General features: G+C 30.1%; 1 protein-coding gene across 1 annotated transcript in view; it reads left to right on the forward strand.

Annotated features, from left to right (window-relative positions):
* Mps1 (dual specificity protein kinase monopolar spindle 1) overlaps positions 1 to 4,140 on the forward strand; it is a 37,604-nt gene extending 33,464 nt beyond the window's left edge. Inside the window, exons 9-10 of the mRNA XM_075371417.1 lie at positions 2,054 to 2,188; positions 3,677 to 4,140. Coding sequence (XP_075227532.1) covers positions 2,054 to 2,098 — 45 coding nt within the window. The 3' untranslated portion in view covers positions 2,099 to 2,188; positions 3,677 to 4,140. The remainder of the gene's footprint in view (positions 1 to 2,053; positions 2,189 to 3,676) is intronic.
* Positions 4,141 to 19,472: the final 15,332 nt, after the last annotated feature.

The raw sequence follows: 19,472 nt of genomic DNA on the forward strand, positions 1-19,472 counted from the left end.
TGGGTTTCAATTAACCACACATCTCAGGAATGGTTAACCTGATACTGTACATTTATACACGCCATCCTCATTCATCCTCTGAATACTTTACGATGGTTCTAGAGGCTAAACATAAAAAAACTTCTATCTCTTGAAAAATTTTCCATAGCATGTGATTTATGAGTGATCAAGCAAAGGTTGATAGAAAAAGTACCTGATAAGGGTACTTTGAAGTTTTTTGATTACAAAGTATATGTCTTTAATGTTTGTAGACAAATGTATTTAGTTTTAGTTTATATATATTTATCTAATATATAGGTAGTATAATAATATATTGATAATATAAAAGTTTATGGCAGTTCTAATCGTTTGCAACAGTATCGTGCAAGAACCAACCGACTGATTGCTTTAAAATTTGTCGAGCACATTCATGTTTTCATACATACATTGAGGCCCCAGCTTCTTTGGGGTTGAGGATAATGAACAAATTTGGCCAACTAGAAGGAAAGGGCAAACAAAGTGAACCCTAACCGACTAGTGTATACAGGTATCTCATAAGTTTCCATATATAGCAAAATATTTTTTTATGAAAACCAGTTTTTTATTTATTTATTATTATTTACTTTTATGTATTCTATGTATGAACATCTGTGTGTGTGTACACGCGCACGTGTGTATTTACCACACTGTGCTAATAAAATTTAATATTAAATGAAATATAAATCACCAAAATACAATAAATAAAGTTAAACTTACTATATTAATTCCAAGAATCAATTTTCAATAGATCCTACATCTTCAGTTGTTGAATTCTATAATTAAAACATATTTATTTATGATTTGTGGAAACTGTTTTTTGGAAATTTTGAAATTTATTATGGATGAATATGGAAATTCTGTTATTCAGTATTTAGATAGCTCACATATTTTTTTGTGGGGGGGGGGTTAAATACTAATAACCCCTGAACCACAAATCTAGAATAATTTACTTTTCAAAGATACTGGTGTTAATTTTGCTAGGTACACTGATTTTATTCAGGGAGGATATTTTTTAACCCCCTAACTTTTTGTAAACTCAGCTTAAACTGATTGTTACTTTTCATGATCTCTTACATTAGTGCCCAGTTAAACAAATTCTAGTTTTATTTAATTTAAAGTGGTGTAATATATTTTCACTACAGATACTAAATCAGTTTATTGTTGAACCCTCAGATATGAAAATAGTCCTTCCATATGCTCACAAAGTAAAAGATTCTCAATTTTCTTTTGTAGTTGAAGTTCCTTTAGTGGCCCATTAGTACGTTTCTTTCAGATAACTTAAATTAGAATCTGTAAATAGATAGACAAAAATAAATATTTAGTCTGTTTATATGGTTTGAAAGATTTTATTTATCATCAAGGTATTATCTGCTCTTAACTTTGATTGAATAAGTTGTCATTTCCCATTGCTATTAATGAATATAGTAATTTTCATGTTATCCTGTCATTGATGCAAACAGTCATCTGAATTCTTGTACATTTACAACATTGATGTTTTATGTATAATGTTTGTGAACCGTAATTTGAATTTCATTATTTGGTGACGTATTACATTTCTAAGTTTATGATATACAGTTTGTGTTTTTTCCTTTTTCAAAGTTTTTCTTAATATTAATTAATATAGAGGAATAAAACACATATTTAGAATTTTTTTCTAATGGAAGTGATGAAAAAATATATATTTTAAAATAATTTACTTATTACATTCAGTTCTCAGTTTGTTGATACATGTAACTAAAAATAATATGAAAAAAAGAAACTTGCTCACAAATATTTTCTAAAACATGAAAGTTATGATTTAAACATAATTTACTATTTGCAGAAATTGAAGAGGATCAAAATTATTTGTAAAATTTGTTTTATTAGGTGGTTCATTTATTGATATTGATAATCAATAAAATGAAGTGAATGCTGTGTTTGGATTATTTTAAAATGTACTCGTCTATTTTTATTTTAATAATCTGTTTAAAAATTTGTTTTATTCTAATTGCTTATGTATTTCAGAAAATTGATAAAAAATATATATGTGTTGCAGATTTTTGAAGAATCACAAATGGTATTTTCTAAAATTTCAGCATAATAATTTTATGATGTTATTTGAAGCCAGAATAATTTTTCTTATTTCATACAACAGCACTTTGCATAACTATGAAATATTTTAAACACATTGGTCAGTAATTATTTGTTAGCTTGAGTTTTACATAAATAATTTTGATAAAACAGTAAAAATTAATGTTTGTTTTAAGAAAATATAACTATTTTTTTAACTAAAGTAGAGCCATTACTGTCAGTTTGCATAAAGAATAAATTAACTTTATAATGTGCTTGAAAGAAATAAAACTTTAACACTGTACATCATTTAGAATGTTCAGTGTTGAACCTTTTTGGTGTATATCATTAATGTTAGTGATAAATAACAGGTTTTATTTTTTAATTTACGGTAAGGGTTTTGGACTTTATATGATGAGTTGAAATTTCTTTCATGAGCTTAAAATGCTGTTTTTGTAACAGATGTATATAAAAATAGTTATTTCTACTTATACAATAGCTCTGATGCTATTTAAAGCTAGCCTTACTTTAATTAATGATATTGGAAATGTGATTCTGTATCATTTGATGACATTTAGTTTGTTTTATTTACTTGAATATAAATTAAAACATTTATATGGATGGTATAAATCATGGTATTCTTAGTGACATATCTTGATCTGTACTAAAGAAAAAGTATTGTTTAAAGAAGTGGTCAAGGTACACTTTAACTAGTGCTATACACAACAGATTTTTCTGCACTAAAAGGGCTGTTAAGAATTTTTCAGGAACTTGTTCTTATAAATAATTTTATTAAATATATACCACAAAGCTTGTGTTAGTTTTTCTTATTTCTACACCGAAGTTTTTAAATTAATTAGCTCAAATTAGTGTTTACTGAAGGATTTTTTGTTGGACCAATGTGAACAAATTCTTAATTGAAGAGAAAGTTTTTCTTTAATTTGAATTTAAAGTGGCGTAAATAAAATACTATATTAATCTTAGAAAAAATCAGTTGGCAATGAATAAATGAAATACGTAAGTTAATGATGAACCGGAAATTAAATATCTAGTCAATAACTCTTATCAGTAAACTGAATTATAATGTTAAAATTAAAATAATTTGACAGTTGAAATGAAATAGAAACAGTGAAGCCACTAAAGTTTTATGTATTGATACAAAACAGTGTTTACCATAATAAGAATGCGCAATATGGTTTTTAATGAAAAAGGAAGTCCTTTTTATTATAAAATTTAACCTGTCTGTGAGACAAGTGTACATTGTTTACCAACTTTTCTGTAATGTTTCGTATATTTTTTTTTTACCAGATTTGTACACTGTTAACATTTACTTTTGTCATAGGGGTTCAGTGTACGACAGTCTCAAAAATATTGCAGTAAGCTGGGAAAATTAAGTACCATACTATAATTGAATCTTAACCTGTTACAAACCAATCTTACAAACTGCTGTGAATTAGTCTAAACTATCATTTTTTAAATCTGCTATCATGGCAGTCCAGCTTCCAATTGGTTGCAGGAGTCAAACTTGGATTGAGTATAAGGAATATTACCTATTATGAAGTATTATCCTTCAATACTGAATTTATTATTTTTTCTTTCTGTATTTCAGATAACCAACAACGTAAAAGAAGTTTCAATTCAATTTTGAAAATGTTCCACGAAATTTTAATTTCCTGAGGATTATAGTTTGAACATTATTTGTAGATATTTTTTATTATTATTATTATTAGTAAAATAAGGTTTACTTCTGTATTTAATTATGTAATTTGTATAGTTTACATTAATGGCATTTTAAAGAAATATTTTTATTTTAAACTAATTTTTTAATTAATCAGATCAAATAGAATTACTAGACTGACTTTTTACTTCATTTTTACAATTTTCATTTTTTTATTCTTAAAATAAGACTTCTATTGTATGTTTTATAATTTAAAATATTTATTTGTAATGTCTAAATATTAATAAATGTACACTCATTAAATATGTTTGGTTTTAACATTTGGGGATCATGGGTCAAGCAGTTTTTAATGATCTTTTGTGCTGCTTTGAGAGTGGCAAAAGGTAGCAAATGCAATACAATAGGAATTATTGTAGTAGATTCACAAATGTGATAGTATTTATAGATTAAATTTTATACTGTTTTTCCTGTATCACTGATAATGATTTTTAATATTATTGGAAAGATTATTTTTAATATTATTATCAGCCTGAAGAATACTGAAATCACAATAGCAGTGAGCATAAACATCTGTGCTCTTTTGATATGTTTACATACTTGGGCTTCAGTTTGTTCTATATGAGCTATTAAATTTTATAATTTATTAATGTTTTTAATAATCAAACTATTTATATAAATAAATAAGGCATAATTACTCACTCATTGGTTTTTACAAGACCTTTCAGAAAATTCTTTCAAAGTAATTTTTATAAATCAAATATATTACACCACTGATTGGAAGAATACCAAAATTTTAATTTGTAATAATCGAATTTGCAACTAAGAAGGAACACTTAACAAAAATCAACAATTACAAAAAGCCCTTTCACCCCATGAAATTTCTTGGTAATTTCTTTTTTAAACTGACATAATTGAATGACTGGCAAATTAACTTTTAAAAATTTGAATGTGATAAAATTTTAAATCTTTGAAGAGTTTACAACAAGTTATATCCTTTTTAATTATTGATTAGAGATACTACCACTTGGGCATGGAGATGTTTTATATTATATTTTTAAGCTGTATACAAATTTTATCTGTTAATTATATATATATTTTCTATATTACATTTTTTTATATGGTTTTATATTACAGTTTTATACAAGTATCATAGAAAATTTTGTGATACAATTTAAAACAATTTATATATATATATATATATATATATATATATACATACAGGTTTTTGTATAAACAAATTTTCTGTGAACTTTCATAACTTATTCTAATCATGAAAATAATGGAAAAAACTGATATAAAGATATGTCCTAAAATGCTTCATTTGAGAGTAACAGCTAATAAAAGAGTTCGCTTTCATTTCAGCTACCCTGGTGAAATGTGGTCTTACTGAAATTTTTAGGAGATTAACTTAGCAGTAGAATTAGTAATGTCTTAAGGTTTTTGACATGAAAAATTGAATAAAATATGTCCCAGAAACGTATTTAGTTAGTTTTTAATAAATCTGGGGTGAAAAGTAATAAATTTGAGTAAAAATCCCTGTTTTTTATGCTGACGTACAATAAATTGTTAAATGAATAATACACATAAAACTTTTAAACAAAACTTGTAGAGAATTTAATTTTGAACAGATGGTTTAAGGTAGATGAATAACACAAAGAAAGAAAAATAATAAATTTATTTTAACTTTAAATTCATCTCACAAGTTACCCGTTTCATTTAAAATGTAGAAATCTTAATTTTTTGATAGCCCTTTACTCTTTAGTATGTCTTGAAAAAAAAATTAACCAGAAACTTTCATGCCCTTACTAGAAAATTACAACTTCGTTTTTTTAGAATTATGGCTATATTATCACCACTTAAGGATAATTTTCTTTTAAATTAATTTTACACAAAAAAATTAAAAAATGTTGTTACAATTTCTAATTTTTAATCTCACAACATACTCTTTTAATAATATTCACTGAATTGCCTTCCTCAAATGGGGAGCTCTTAAATTAAAAGGAAAACCAAAAATTAATTTTTTTAATTTAAAATCAATTTTAGTGATATTTTATATTTAATCATTAAAAAAAAACCTGGTGCCCCTAAATTTTCAAAAAGTTGAAAACATATTTTTGTTGAAATTGTGATGCTAATTAATATAGTAATATTAAAAATTTTGGTTATTTATCTGTTTTGTTGAGCATTTTGGCTTCAAAAATTAAAAGCTTTAAATAAATTCAAAGAAGTAATTTTATGTTTAACAAGTATAGAAATAATAATTTTTTTCTATTTATTTAACTACATATCTTAAAATTAGAAATAAATATTTTTAGAAAAAATTTTGGTTATTCATTTTCAATAAAAAGAAATTATTTTATCATAAAGATACAAATAGAGCTTTAAATTACTAAATAAGAAAAATTTTCTAACATAGCAGACATTTTTTTAAATAATTTTCATTTCTTTCAAATGCTATGGAATCGTAGTTTAAATTTTTCCTTACTTCCAAATAAAATGTTTCAATTATATTTTTAAGAGTCCCACTTTATTATTCTCATTTTGAAGATAAATGATCAACCAGAAGATACATTTCAGCAGAAAATAAAATATTATTTTATTGGTATGTGTATTGCTTGCAATGTAAGCAGCTGCGTAAAATCAGCTATTGACAAATGATCATTATTCTTAATTGGATAATTCCAAAATCTTCAAAGGATTTAGACTGAATTTTCCTATAGCATAGTTGAAAAGATAAAAAAATCAAAAGTATGTTTTATGGTCATTAATTATTGTATTTTTTTTTCAAGAAAAAACTTTTCAGTGGCTTTATATAATTAAAAAGATTTTCTGGATGCAGAGTTCGTTAATTGTATAAAGCAGTACCAGCATTTCACCTGAATAACAGAAATGTTTATCGTTCAGAGGTTTTGGCTAGGCTTAATGTGAGCCAACATTAATTTATTGTCACTTTGCTAAACTGGATATTTTGATTTGTCTGCAAGAAATGAGTTTCCCTAATAGTGATCAATAATTTCATTTTTATACTTGTGTCTTTTTCAAAGAAAATAATCTCATAACTTTTGTAATAAATGCATGACATTAGTAAACACCCATATACAACTATCACACCTTATTAGTTAAAACGACAGCTATAAAATACAAAATTCTTCTTCTACTGTTACCTAATGTTAATCGAATGGTTTTGTTTGATTGGCTTCCATCTGATGTAATAGCAATAATTTTTGCATTATTTTCAAGATGTAAAATGATGTATTATATTTTACTTACCAACATTTGTGAAGCATTGAACAAACCATACATAGCTTATTCCTTGTATCAAAATTTTTAGAAAAGAAATGAACAAAATTCTAATGTATAGTTTGCTACTTTAGACTTTTCTGCGATATATTCATCATAGTTGACAAATATTTAATTGCAGGTACTCAAAGATGTTCTTCATTCATTTCTTCAAACAACATTCCCAATAATTTAATTTTTGGGCTTTGAGGTTATCTGCAATTGCTTCTTCATTAATACCAAAATTACACTTCTGCCCTTTTTGAAAGGCTCTGAAAGTGCACTTTAGAATACAAAGGAAGAACAATGTTTAAACAATGCTTTGTATCCTTCAAGATTTAATTTTAATACCAGAATAAAACTCACATCATCACAATCCACTACAGCAAACTTACTGAAAAATGTGTAAAAAGGTTTTAGTAATGCAAGATGATTTGAGTTAATACATTTTGTTTTTAAGTGTTCTCTTTTTAATGTTTATAATTCCTTGCTTTTCAAACAAGTTTCATTATAGTTTTCATGACTGCTTCAAAATAAAATTTTCCAGTTTGAAAATGGTCAATTATTTTATCTAAATGTATTTAAAAACACATTTGATCACAATTTCAAACGGACTGTACAAAATTTGAATTTTTTGCAACTTCCTCTTTCATTTAATATTAGAACGATAGGGAAAATGATCAATACTTATTAGTTGAAGACACCATTTCGTTTCGTTACGGGTATCAACAAATTTTTGTCATTATAATAAAATTATCTATTTCTTAATACTCATTCATTAAAATTATATAAATCAAAATTGTCTGTTTTTATAGTTTGACTAGATTCTTACAAAATTTTTGTTGGAGACAGTTATTCTATCTCATGGTATTGCTTTAAGAGGAAGTTCTGCAGAAAGTAAAAGTGTTTTAAAGTCAGAAAAAGTAAAGGGACATTCTTATTTGCCTCACAGTAGTTACTGGTCTGCTATAATTCATACCTCGTAATATCTGTTCACCAGAAGCAAAATTGTTTCATTATTAGCTGTTTGTGGTTGTATTTAAAAGTCAATTTAAAATGATCGTTCTATTAAATTGCATAAAGGATAAAATGCAAGCAATGATAAATTTTCTCAATATCAAAAGTATACGAAATCAATATTATTTACAAAATGCAGCAAAAATACTGAAAGAGTTGTTCGAGTGAGTACAAGAACTACAAAAAAACTTATCGCTTTAAAAAAGGTAAGTTTTTTGTCTGTAATGAATAATGGAAAGTGTGCACATTCCACTTCATCTCTGAAGCACCTAATAACCACTGATGAACACAGTACCATAACTGAACCTGAGAGCAACAGATAAGTTCAGTCTAGATACACTCACCTCTGATAAAAAAGATTCAAAATCACACCTGCAAGAAAGTAGATAATATTCTGGGATACATAAGGACCAGTTTCTATTCACCTGACTTTCTTTGAATACTGAGAATAATAAGAATCAAGGGAAAAATTAAATCGTAAAAGCACGGTAAGCTTTCAAAAGGTATGATTTTGCTTCAGGATAACAACTGGCCTCACTGATATCGATTTTGAGCTGCTGGACCAACCACCATATAATCTTGACTTACTCCAAGCAATTTTTTTTTTTGCTCACTGAAAGAAGAGCTATGAGGAAGTTTTCTTCATCCTGGTGATATTATGTAAATAACACAAAATTGCCTAAATTAGATAAAGTTTTTTTCTATAAGGTGGTCAAAAAGCTTGTTAAAAGTTGGAACAAGTGAAATTGTACACAGAAGTAGGGGCAAAATATTTTATTTATGTAAATAAAAACAATGGGTTTTAAATCTAACTTTCCTTCTTGATGTATTCTTATACAATATATAATTTGTAATAAAATTATTAAAACTGCAGTTTTTATTTTTATCAAGTTTTTCATGATATTTTTGTTTCAATGCATTATGATTTTAATAGTTTATTGTGCAAGAGATAAATAAATAAGGAGAAAATACAGATTGTTAATCATGAAGTTCTTATTTTAAGAATATGTCATTTCAAAAGAGGCTCTATGCTCAGTTACAAGTTAGCAATATATCTTCATGTTGAGTGAACCAGTTTTGAACAGTGCATGGTCATTCAAATATGATTAAAGGACTTAAGAAGATAAGCTATCTTATAACAAGACAAAGCTAAGATGACAATGGTACCTAGTAGTATACATGTATTTCACTGAATTTTTTTACAAAAATCTTAATTTTTTGTTTCAATTTATTCAGTGTTGGTGTTGTACATAATTATGTTATCAGTAAAGCCAAAGTATATAAATAAAAAAATTAAATTACAGATTTTAGTGAGAAAAAGATTATACAAAAAAAAGTTAAAACAATAAATTATTAGAAATAATTGTTACATTTCTAAATATGTTTTGCTAGTGAAAGATCTCTTAATTTTCCACAGATTAAAAAATATTTTTTTTTTTTTTTTTACCACCAGAGGATTCATCTTCCAGCTCCGTATTTTCAGGTAATTAGGAACAATTTTTTAAAATAAAAAGTTATTCAGATGACGTTTTTGTCATCATTACTTAATATTGGATTGTCAAAGTATGATACTAAAATATCCTGATGTACAGTGTTTATTATTGAATGAAAATCAAGAAAGTTAACTGAAAACAGCATAAAACAAGTAATACATATATGGCAATCCAGAGAGCTTTAGCTCTTGCAAGGTATACTAGGCCAGCCAATCTATGAGCTTGTGACACCACAAGCAGACTGCATATATTATACTCTGCCTGAAAACATCAACTCCGCATATAAAATCAAAATATTACTTATTATCATATTGTACATGGTAATAACTATCATATTTACATTTACTAATTATAAATAATACGTAATTAATTCTTTTATAGCTTTTATTTGTACTAAATTATTAATATTTAATAATAAACAAAAGCTTACTTGAATTTTCTTCATGCATCTAATTCAAACGTCCAGCAAGTTCTTCATCCTCGCTATACAAATCACTATTACTGTCATTTTCACTATCTAAGTCTACACAAATAATATAATGTTTTGTCATTTCATCTATCAGTTTTTCATATTTTTTCAAAATTTTTTCTTTTTCACTATAGGGGTTCCAGTCATCTTTATTCGTGAAATTACTTTTCTCTGCAGTTAATTTTTCAACATTTGAGAAGGAAAATGTTGTTATGACTCGCCACATGTCTTTTTACAGCTCACCATACCATCTCGATCAGATTCAAATCAGGATGGTACGGTGGGAGTCTAAGAACATGATGTCCATGGTTTTTAAAAAATTTAAAGTGATATTTTTGTACTTTTGTTTTATGTAACAACTATTTCATATAACTATGGTTTCAGCATTTTTGAACTATACAATATATGAGTTTTCTCCAGCCAATCGGTGATATCTTTTCTTCTGAAATTAGAATTTGGTACTTTATCAATACTTGTATTGTGATAAGGAGCATTATCAACAACTACTACTGACACTGGTGAAAGATCAGTTTTTTACACCCATTTCATGAATTTGTCTGTATTCATGTTGTCATGGTAGTCGCCACTTTTCAAGCTGGCATTTCCAAGTTAGTAATGCATTCGGAATAACTTGTAATTATGCTTACAAACTGATAAACTGTAATTATATAAACATTCTAAATTGTCAATCTCTGAATGTCCTGAGTGAATTGCGAACACACTACAATATTTTAATCAAATAGTACATCATAACCGTAATGTCTGGAGATGACCTGAAATGAATTAAGTAACCCCTGGCTATCGCAAAGGCATCATTATGAATAACAAGCGTACCATACCGGGCTTAAAAATGAAGATGAAGAGCAGTCTGTCGTTACCTTCTTCGTGGAGCCAATTATATGATTGTATATTGATATGCCTGACCGCTAGAATGCTAATAATATTCAACCCTTTGAGTAGCACTTTCGTTCTACATCGACACACGAGATTGTCCGAAAAACGAACGGCATTACTTTCAGAGAAAGCGACTCATATCGGTGCCCATTTTACCTCAAGTCCTTTATTATGTATCACTGTAATTAGAAAGATCGAAACGAGTAATGTAAATTTAAAATTTCATGTATACCTTTCTGTAAACGTAACATTATTTAATTAAAATTATTTTAACTTTAGTTTAACAGAACTAATGATTCCATGCGGTCATTAAAAGCACATATTTAGGATCGATTAATAGAATATAAAAATTTTATTAGAAATATCGACTCGAGGTGATTTCTTTAAAAATTTGAGTTATTCTAAAATTGGCCTAATTACTGTTAATAATTTAATTTATTATAAGTATATAGATATCATTTAAATGCTGTATACACTCGTATATATAAAAATGAATATTTGTTTGTGTTCCTGTACCACTCATACGATTGCGATGATTTGAGTTGTGCGCATGCCCGCGAAAATTTCTGAATTAGTTTAGACCTGCTAAGTGGCGCTGGGATCGTGATGTTTAGAAAAAATGTATTTATGGACCGATTTGGCTCATATTCAGGATGTACATTAGTTACGTGAAAAGAAACATTTTTGCAAAAACTATCCCGCTAGCTGGCGCCGGTGTCGAGATATTTACGGAACAAACAAATATACAGACTTTCTTCTTCTACATATATATATATATATATAAAAGGCAACGTTCGTATGTGTTCGCTATAGACTTAAAAACTACTGGAACGATTTTCGGAAAGGATTTTTGCAAATGGTCCGCGGAGAAGGTTTAGAGCTATTGAAATACTCGATCTGACCACGAACTAATTGGAGACAGTCATCGGCGAAAGCCTGGGCCGTGACCCCTTCTGGGAATGTCAAACCCAGAAATCCTTCAAAAACCAGGTTCCAGAGCAGAGGGCCGATTACGGAACCCTGCGGGCTTCCTCTGGTGACGGACCTTGTTACAACTAGGTGCGCATCTTGATACAGAGCCGAGCGATTAGATAGTCTCTTACTACGGCCTGCAGGGCTACGGGAAAATTGCGGCGTTCCCTCATAGAGGACAGAACTCCAACACAAGGAAGGAAATGCTGCCTCTATGGCAATAAAAATTAAATTGATCGATGACAATGTCGTTAAATTTTCTTCTTTAATTATTATAGTCCCGCTGTTAGTATGTGACGGCACACCTACCGTCCAATATTTATATATATATATTTGAATGTCAATGTGCGAGTGTATGTGAATAAAAATTTAGACGTACGTCGAGAATGTTCCTGGTCGTCGTGACGTATACACCGGGAGGCGCTACCCGCCACTCCAGGATCCCGAAGAAGATCTGAAGATCGACCGACCGTCGCGGAGGTACCTCGAGGATAACCCTGGTCGTCGTGGCGTTTGCACCGGGAGGCGACGATTGCGAAATTTTTTTTAAAGATTCCACCATTTTGTGAACCAGAGTGTGCGATGACTGCGTGTGATTGCGCGCGCACCCTCATCCATTCTGTAAAAGAAAGAAAACCGTTAAATTTTACGCGCAAAAACTACCGCACCCAAATAAATGCATATATGTGTTAAACACTCTCCTCACCGTTCACGAGTGTAATTTGATAACAGATGGTGAATCTGACGTCGGATTACACCGCAGTCCTTGGAACCTTCATCCAGTAATGCCGATCGACAAAATTTTATTTCTAAAAAAATAGTCTTACACTATTGTATGGGGTTTAGACTGTTGTTGCATTTCCATACCACCCAAGAGGTAGCAACCGGAACGGCGCGTTGAGATTTTTTTTAGAGTGAAATCTCACCTCAGTAGGACTACAAAACACTCGTACGAAGAACAAATGATTTAAAATATAAGCTTAAAATTAAGTATTTTAAGATTATTAAATTATTATTTATCGTATACATTTTTTTACAATCGGAGGTTAATAATTATTATTAATAAATCAATATATTTCAATAAAAAAAAGGAAGAAAATGAAATCGGATTCGAACCGATGTGCCTTCTTCCTGTAAGATACAAATATTTCATTTATCAAAAATTTCATTGCCTATAACTGTGGAACCGATGAAAATAAGTACCACTTATGATATATCGTTAAAAAGCTCTCGATGAGGGCTTATTTCTGCAGTTAAGAGAAAGTCTAAATGTTTTGGATTTTGGGCTTTTTTGAACATTTTTGATCCAGTCGATCGCAATCAAAAAGAAAGGTGCACAACTAGATGTTACAGCAGTCCTAAATCCAAAATTTCAACATTCTACGGGTAATCGTTTTTGATCACTGGCGGCTGGTGTATAGGCACTGTGTAACTGCAGCACTCCCATTTCCACTTGATATTATCGATTACATTTGATATAATGCGTCCTTGTTTCTTTAATTGTTTTTTTGTACTTGAACAATATAATCCTTAAGTTTAATGTCAGTAGCCATCCCCCAGTTTATGAAAAAGATATAGAAATATTTGTATAGAAGTGTGCGCTTCACAGTTCCAGCGACGTGACAACAGTTATATTTTTTGAAAGCGAAAACAGTCACCCCAATAAAAGGTAAGTTAGGCTATTTTTCGTAGGTGTGCAGGAAAAGGAAAAACCTTTTGCACAGGAGCTGCCAAGTTTAATTGCGATCGAATAAGCTTTAATGTCAAATATCGCAGCGGAGACCCAAGTGAGATGAAAACAAAAAAAAAATATAAAAGATCGAATTGACAGTGAACAAGACAAAGTCAGTACCTCTAAAGGAAACGCCAAAATATGTAAGGGGCGTACATTATTTCATCAACTGTTTTGCAAAAAAAAACCAAAAAAAAAACAATTTTTTTATGCCAAATTATTTTAACATTTAAGCAAATAAATCAAGAAAACCAGACCACAATTTGACTAGAAAAAATATTCAATTCCTCAAGAAATCATGTGGTGTCCATATCAGATTTTTTCAGTATTGAGGCAAGTACATCAAGGAGGTCATCATGAAAGACAATGGAAAGAGTATCGTAACTTAGAGGAATACAAGAAAACTACTTTGAAGTTAAAAAAATATTTAATTAAATCTCTAAACTGGGGGAGTTGGGGGGTCGCCGTCCATCTATTTGGGTCGCCAATTTCTTTGGTCCATCTATTCAGGCTTATAACCTTCTTTTTCTTTTTCACCGGAAACTTAGATTTTCATATCGGTTTTCGAAATTTATCTCTGTCTTTACATAAATCGTTAGAAATGTTTAATATTTTTAGATCTGTTTCTATTTCTTTAAATCGGGTCGTGTTTGAGGCTCTTTAGTTCAGTGGGACTCGTAACTAAAATTAGTGGGGATTTCGTTCCAGAAATTTTTTTCAGGGCTTTTTCATTGCCAAGGTTTTTAAGTTTTCTGTAAAATAAAAGAACCGAAAAAATGAATCAAATAGAATAGCTGGAAGCAGGAAAATAATCTAATTCTACACTTTATCGCATTCAAGAATATAGTACACGGTTTTCAAGCGTATTGTCCTTAAAACCCGTATTCGGATTAACCGAATAAATAATAAAATGTCAATTCAAATAATATTTTTTAGTATTATTAGATAATAACTTAATAAAATGTCCTCTTAAAAACACCACAGTCCAACGGTGCTTAATTTAAATTTCTATGTACACAGAAACAAATACATAATTAGTTTTTTCTAATAACCTTCTCTTTCGCCCTTCCAGCGTGTTTTCGGACAGATTTTGAGATCAAAGAGCCCTTGCTTTTCGCCATCTTCTGATCGCTACTGAAAAAACAGTTAAACCGCTTTCATATTCCTTCCACTAAAAATAGAAATAGGAACGTTCCACACGCACGCAAAGTAAAAAAAAAAAACCTTCTAGTACGCCGGAATCGTCACTGCGGGAACAACAGTGCTATCTCATTCTCGTAGCCTCACATTCGTAAGTGCGCATGCGCACAACAGCCAAACACCACGCCGCTGGAACTGTGAATTGCACAGTTCCATACAAAGATTTCATATCTTTTTCATAAGCTGGGGGATGGCTACTGTCATTAAACTTGAGGATTGTATACTGTACAAGTATAAAAAAAGAATTAAAAAAAAGACTCATTATATTATATGTTATCGATAATATCAAGTGGAAATACGAGGTGCTGCAGTTCCACAGTGCTTATACGCGAGCCGCCACTGAGCGCGTTGTTAATGAATATTTTGGTCGCGTAGTTTTTATTTATATCCATCAGGATTTACAAGAGATGTTTGTGAATCGGTCACCTGAACACTCATATTCGCAGTTTTTTTGCTTGAACTCTATAAGCTAACTGAATAAGACCTAGATGAAAAGAACTTGTAACATCGAAATAAATTAACGACGAAAATTTACTTCATTTTTAACGTAATTCAATATAATTGGGTCAAGAATGCATAATTGTTGGGAAAATTGAAATAAAACCTCTTTTTAGAAGTTCAAATTATTTTATCGTATCACAAGGCATTTACTTTTCGCTGTACAAAAATAATAACAAAACAAACTGTAGTAAATCAAAAGTATACCCTATTGCCGTAGAAATAATAATAATATGATTCGACTCCCTCTCAATTTATTTTGTATATATTCGTATAATTGAGGGTAAAAATTAAAATAAAGGCTTTTATAAATTTTCTAACCGATTCGAAATATACAACAAATTTTACAGTGAAATAAATTCATTAAATGAAAAGTTGAACCTTAAATTCACGTCTTTAATTTTTTCTTTCGTTATTGGTATTTTTATTAAAATATTCCTTTGTTGATTGCCCTTTGCTTAAATTGTTTGTATTACAGACCTATCATTACAGTGCACATAGTGATATAAAATTGACGTTGTATGTACCTAAAATTTATTTAAGTAAAGTTTTTTGATATCACCAACCACTGACCCAGGGGATGGAAGAAATGGAGTTCGAAGACAAAAAATCATTCCTTCCGTAATAGGCACAGTATCGAATCGGTTTAAAGTGGTCGTTAGTTCTCCAAACATTACGTAAAACGTTTTGATATGACCAACCCTTACGGCAAGGGATGACCAAAATATTGCTGAAATTGTAAGAAGATGGGGCTTGTCGTATGCTCAGCACGTGAAACTTTTTTCACATGCAACCATTGTCGTATTGAGCAAATTTGAAGTTTTTCTTAAGTTTAAGGGGGAAATCTTATTATCCCCTACTTAGCACCGGTAAAATCTACTTCGGGATTGCCGAAAGGGAATTTTTTGGTTATGTTGACGGCTTTAACCATTATCAAGTACTGTGATCTGTGTTCAAACAATCTATAATCGAGCTTATCTAGGTCGATGTTTTAGATAAATGAAAGTTTTTTTAAATCGTTATTATATGTATTCAATTTCGAAACAGAGTATCTTTAATCGATTAAAGATCGAGCAGTAACATTTATTGTTTACTCTATGCTGTCGTAATAAAGAGCATTTGTATGTGGGTTTATGTGTCCCGCTTATCTGACCGGAAAATACCGATCACTAGCGGAAAACCCCGATTCGTTAGTACTTGTCTCGTGGTGGTCAGATGTATACTTGCTATATTATATATATGTCGATATATATGCGGTATATCGATATACATATATATCAAAGTTTTTGATAAATTTAGTACTTTTTAACCGGATCCGAATTTTCGGACGAAAATCGCAAATATCTCAAAAACGGTCGGTCCTAGCGCTCTGAAAAATTTTCTCAACCCCCCTGGACGCTAACCCCATCGGCTCCCAGTGGTTCCCGACAGACGATAATATTTTCAAGTGCCCCTGGGGCGCCGTTCGGAAATTGGGGAGGGGGTGCATGGGGTGCCATCGTAATATCTCGGCAACCGCTAGTCCGATTATTATGATTCAAACGGCGTAAATATCAGTAGATCGAGCGCTAACTGTTTAACTCATCGGGTACACTCTTGATCGACCGGATCTTGGTTATCCGGAAATTAATTCGTATAGCCCTATGTTTTGATTGCACTCACCCGACGTAAAACGTACTGATCCGATGTTTCGCTAAATACGCTCAAACATGTGCGCTAGCGAAGCTGTAAAGTATAAACTTATAAAGACTAAAAATTAGAAAATAAAAAAAAATATTTTTAACCAACACTTTAGATTAAACGCACTAAAAGGACGCTATCTCAGAATGGATTTGACAACAAGGTTTGATGGTGATATGCAAGATTATGTGAAAGTCATAGCTTCAGATTCAAAATTTGATGTTTTTGACAATTTTTTTCTTATGCGTGATGAATGGCCTAAAGAGTGGGGTTGAAACACGCATAAGAAAAGATTGGCAAAAACATCAAATTTTTAATTGGAAGCTATGATTTCACATAATCTTAGATATCAGCATCAAGTCTTGTAGTCAAATTCATTCTGAGATACCGTCTTTTTAGTGCGTTTAATTTAAGAGTGGTGTTTTTTTAACATTTTTTTTACATACTTTTTATTTATTTATTTATGTGATTATTTATGTTCATAAAGTAATGAACTCTAACCAAAATGTAGGCACCAGAATGTACCGATCACTAGCGGAAAATCCTGATTCTAGCGGAAAATCCTTAAAATTGGTTTTTAACATGATAATTATTATTGAGTGATTTGGGAAAGAATTTTTGGGTGGCATATAACGAAAGTACCGAACATAATCGCCAGGTATAAATGCAATGTTCATCATTTTAAAAAAGTTAAGGTTGAAGTGTAGAGATAAAAGAACAATTGCTGACATTTACAGGAACCAAACTGCAACAGTAATAATTGAAGAACATAAGAAAGAAGCCGTAATAAAAAAGGGAGTCCGACAAGGATGTTCCCTATCCCCGTTACTTTTTAATCTTTACATGGAACTAGCACTTAATGATGTTAAAGAACGATTTAGATCCGGAGTAACAGTGCAAAAGAAAAAGATAAAGAAAAAGATGCTACGATTTGCTGATGATATAGTAATTCTAGCCGAGAGTAACAAATATTAGAAGAAACAATGAACAGCGTGGATGAAGTCCTACGCAAGAAAATAAAAAAGAACAAAGCGAAAATAATGAAATGTAGTAGAAATAACGAAGATGGGACCACTGAATTTAAAAAATAGGAAGAGAAAAGATTACGGAGGTAGAAGAATTCTGTTATTTGGGAAGTAGAATTACTAAAGATGGATGAAGCAGGAGCGATATAAAATACCGAATAGCACAGACGAAACGAGCTTTCAGTCAGAAATGACAGTCATTTCAGAATCTGTCGTTAGTAAAACGCTGAAGGTCAAGGTGCATCAGAAATGTACAAGGAGGCCTCGAGTCATTGTCTGTGATAAGGCATTGACCTAACTCCCAAATACGGATCAGAGCAAAGAGAGAAGGGTATGTTTTTATCAGACGCTTACTAAGCGTCTTTACTTTGTAAGTCTGTTTCGAGGACTCTGAGTAAATTAAACTGTAGGACAAAACCGAGGTTGTTGCAGGCAACACTTGTTTTGTTGGCATGAGGATAGTATTTTTGGCGTTTAAAGACACAATCAAAAATGATTTGAGTGCATCGTCTAATTGAAGTTAGGTATAGGAATAATTTTTGTGTGAAACCTTTGCTGTTAGCAAAGGCGGGACCAAATATATCCCATTTAATAAAAAATATTATGTCTGGAAATTATAACAAAATTCATTTTATATTTAGCAATTTTCGCTGATAAAATTAATAGCTTATTCTGTCTTAGAGAACATAATATTACCAATTTTTTTTCTGAAAAAATATATCGGTGCAAAAAACAAAAGTTCAGTTCTGTAAATTACTATTGAAAAAAAATGTCTGTTAATTTTCGACTACATCGGCAATTGTGATGACGTAATTTGTTTTTATTAAGTAATATTTTAATACAGGTAAAAGTAAAAAAAAAAAAACGTTTTGAAATTGCTTCCTTCTTTTATTTTAAATTCAAATATATATTTTAAAGCGATTATATATATATATTGAAGATTACTAAGTTAAGTCAGGAGGGATTCATTAGAACAATTAAACAACTGTAATACAATTGACCAATCAGACACACAGAAAAGTAATTAACTTGTTTTTCAACTCTTATAACAAACACAGTTGTTTGTCAAAATGTTAACGTTGGACGGATAAGATATGTCACGAGGGAGTCGCTCGGGTCTGTAACGAAACACTCCGATATGATTGACCAATCAGAGACGCAGAACATAATTTAGTTGTTTTTCAATATCTTGTAACCTCATACGAAGTAAAAGGCAGTATCGCCGAAAACGTTGAACTGTGTACATCTGCTGTGGTAACCTGAACAATCTTCTAGACTAGATAACCACATAATTTAGGACATTATTTTAAAGTGAGGGACATTTATTTTATTGCATACAACATAGTTTTATTTTTTTTTAATATATCGGTTTTAAATTAAACTTTTTTTTCTTAATTACAGTTTAATGAAAATTAAATTTAACGTAGATTTTTTAAAGCACGTTGCTACAGTTTAAATGATCTTTTTT

This window comes from Lycorma delicatula, chromosome 7 (genome assembly GCF_047948215.1).
Source record: "Lycorma delicatula isolate Av1 chromosome 7, ASM4794821v1, whole genome shotgun sequence".
Taxonomy (NCBI): Eukaryota; Metazoa; Arthropoda; class Insecta; order Hemiptera; family Fulgoridae; genus Lycorma; species Lycorma delicatula.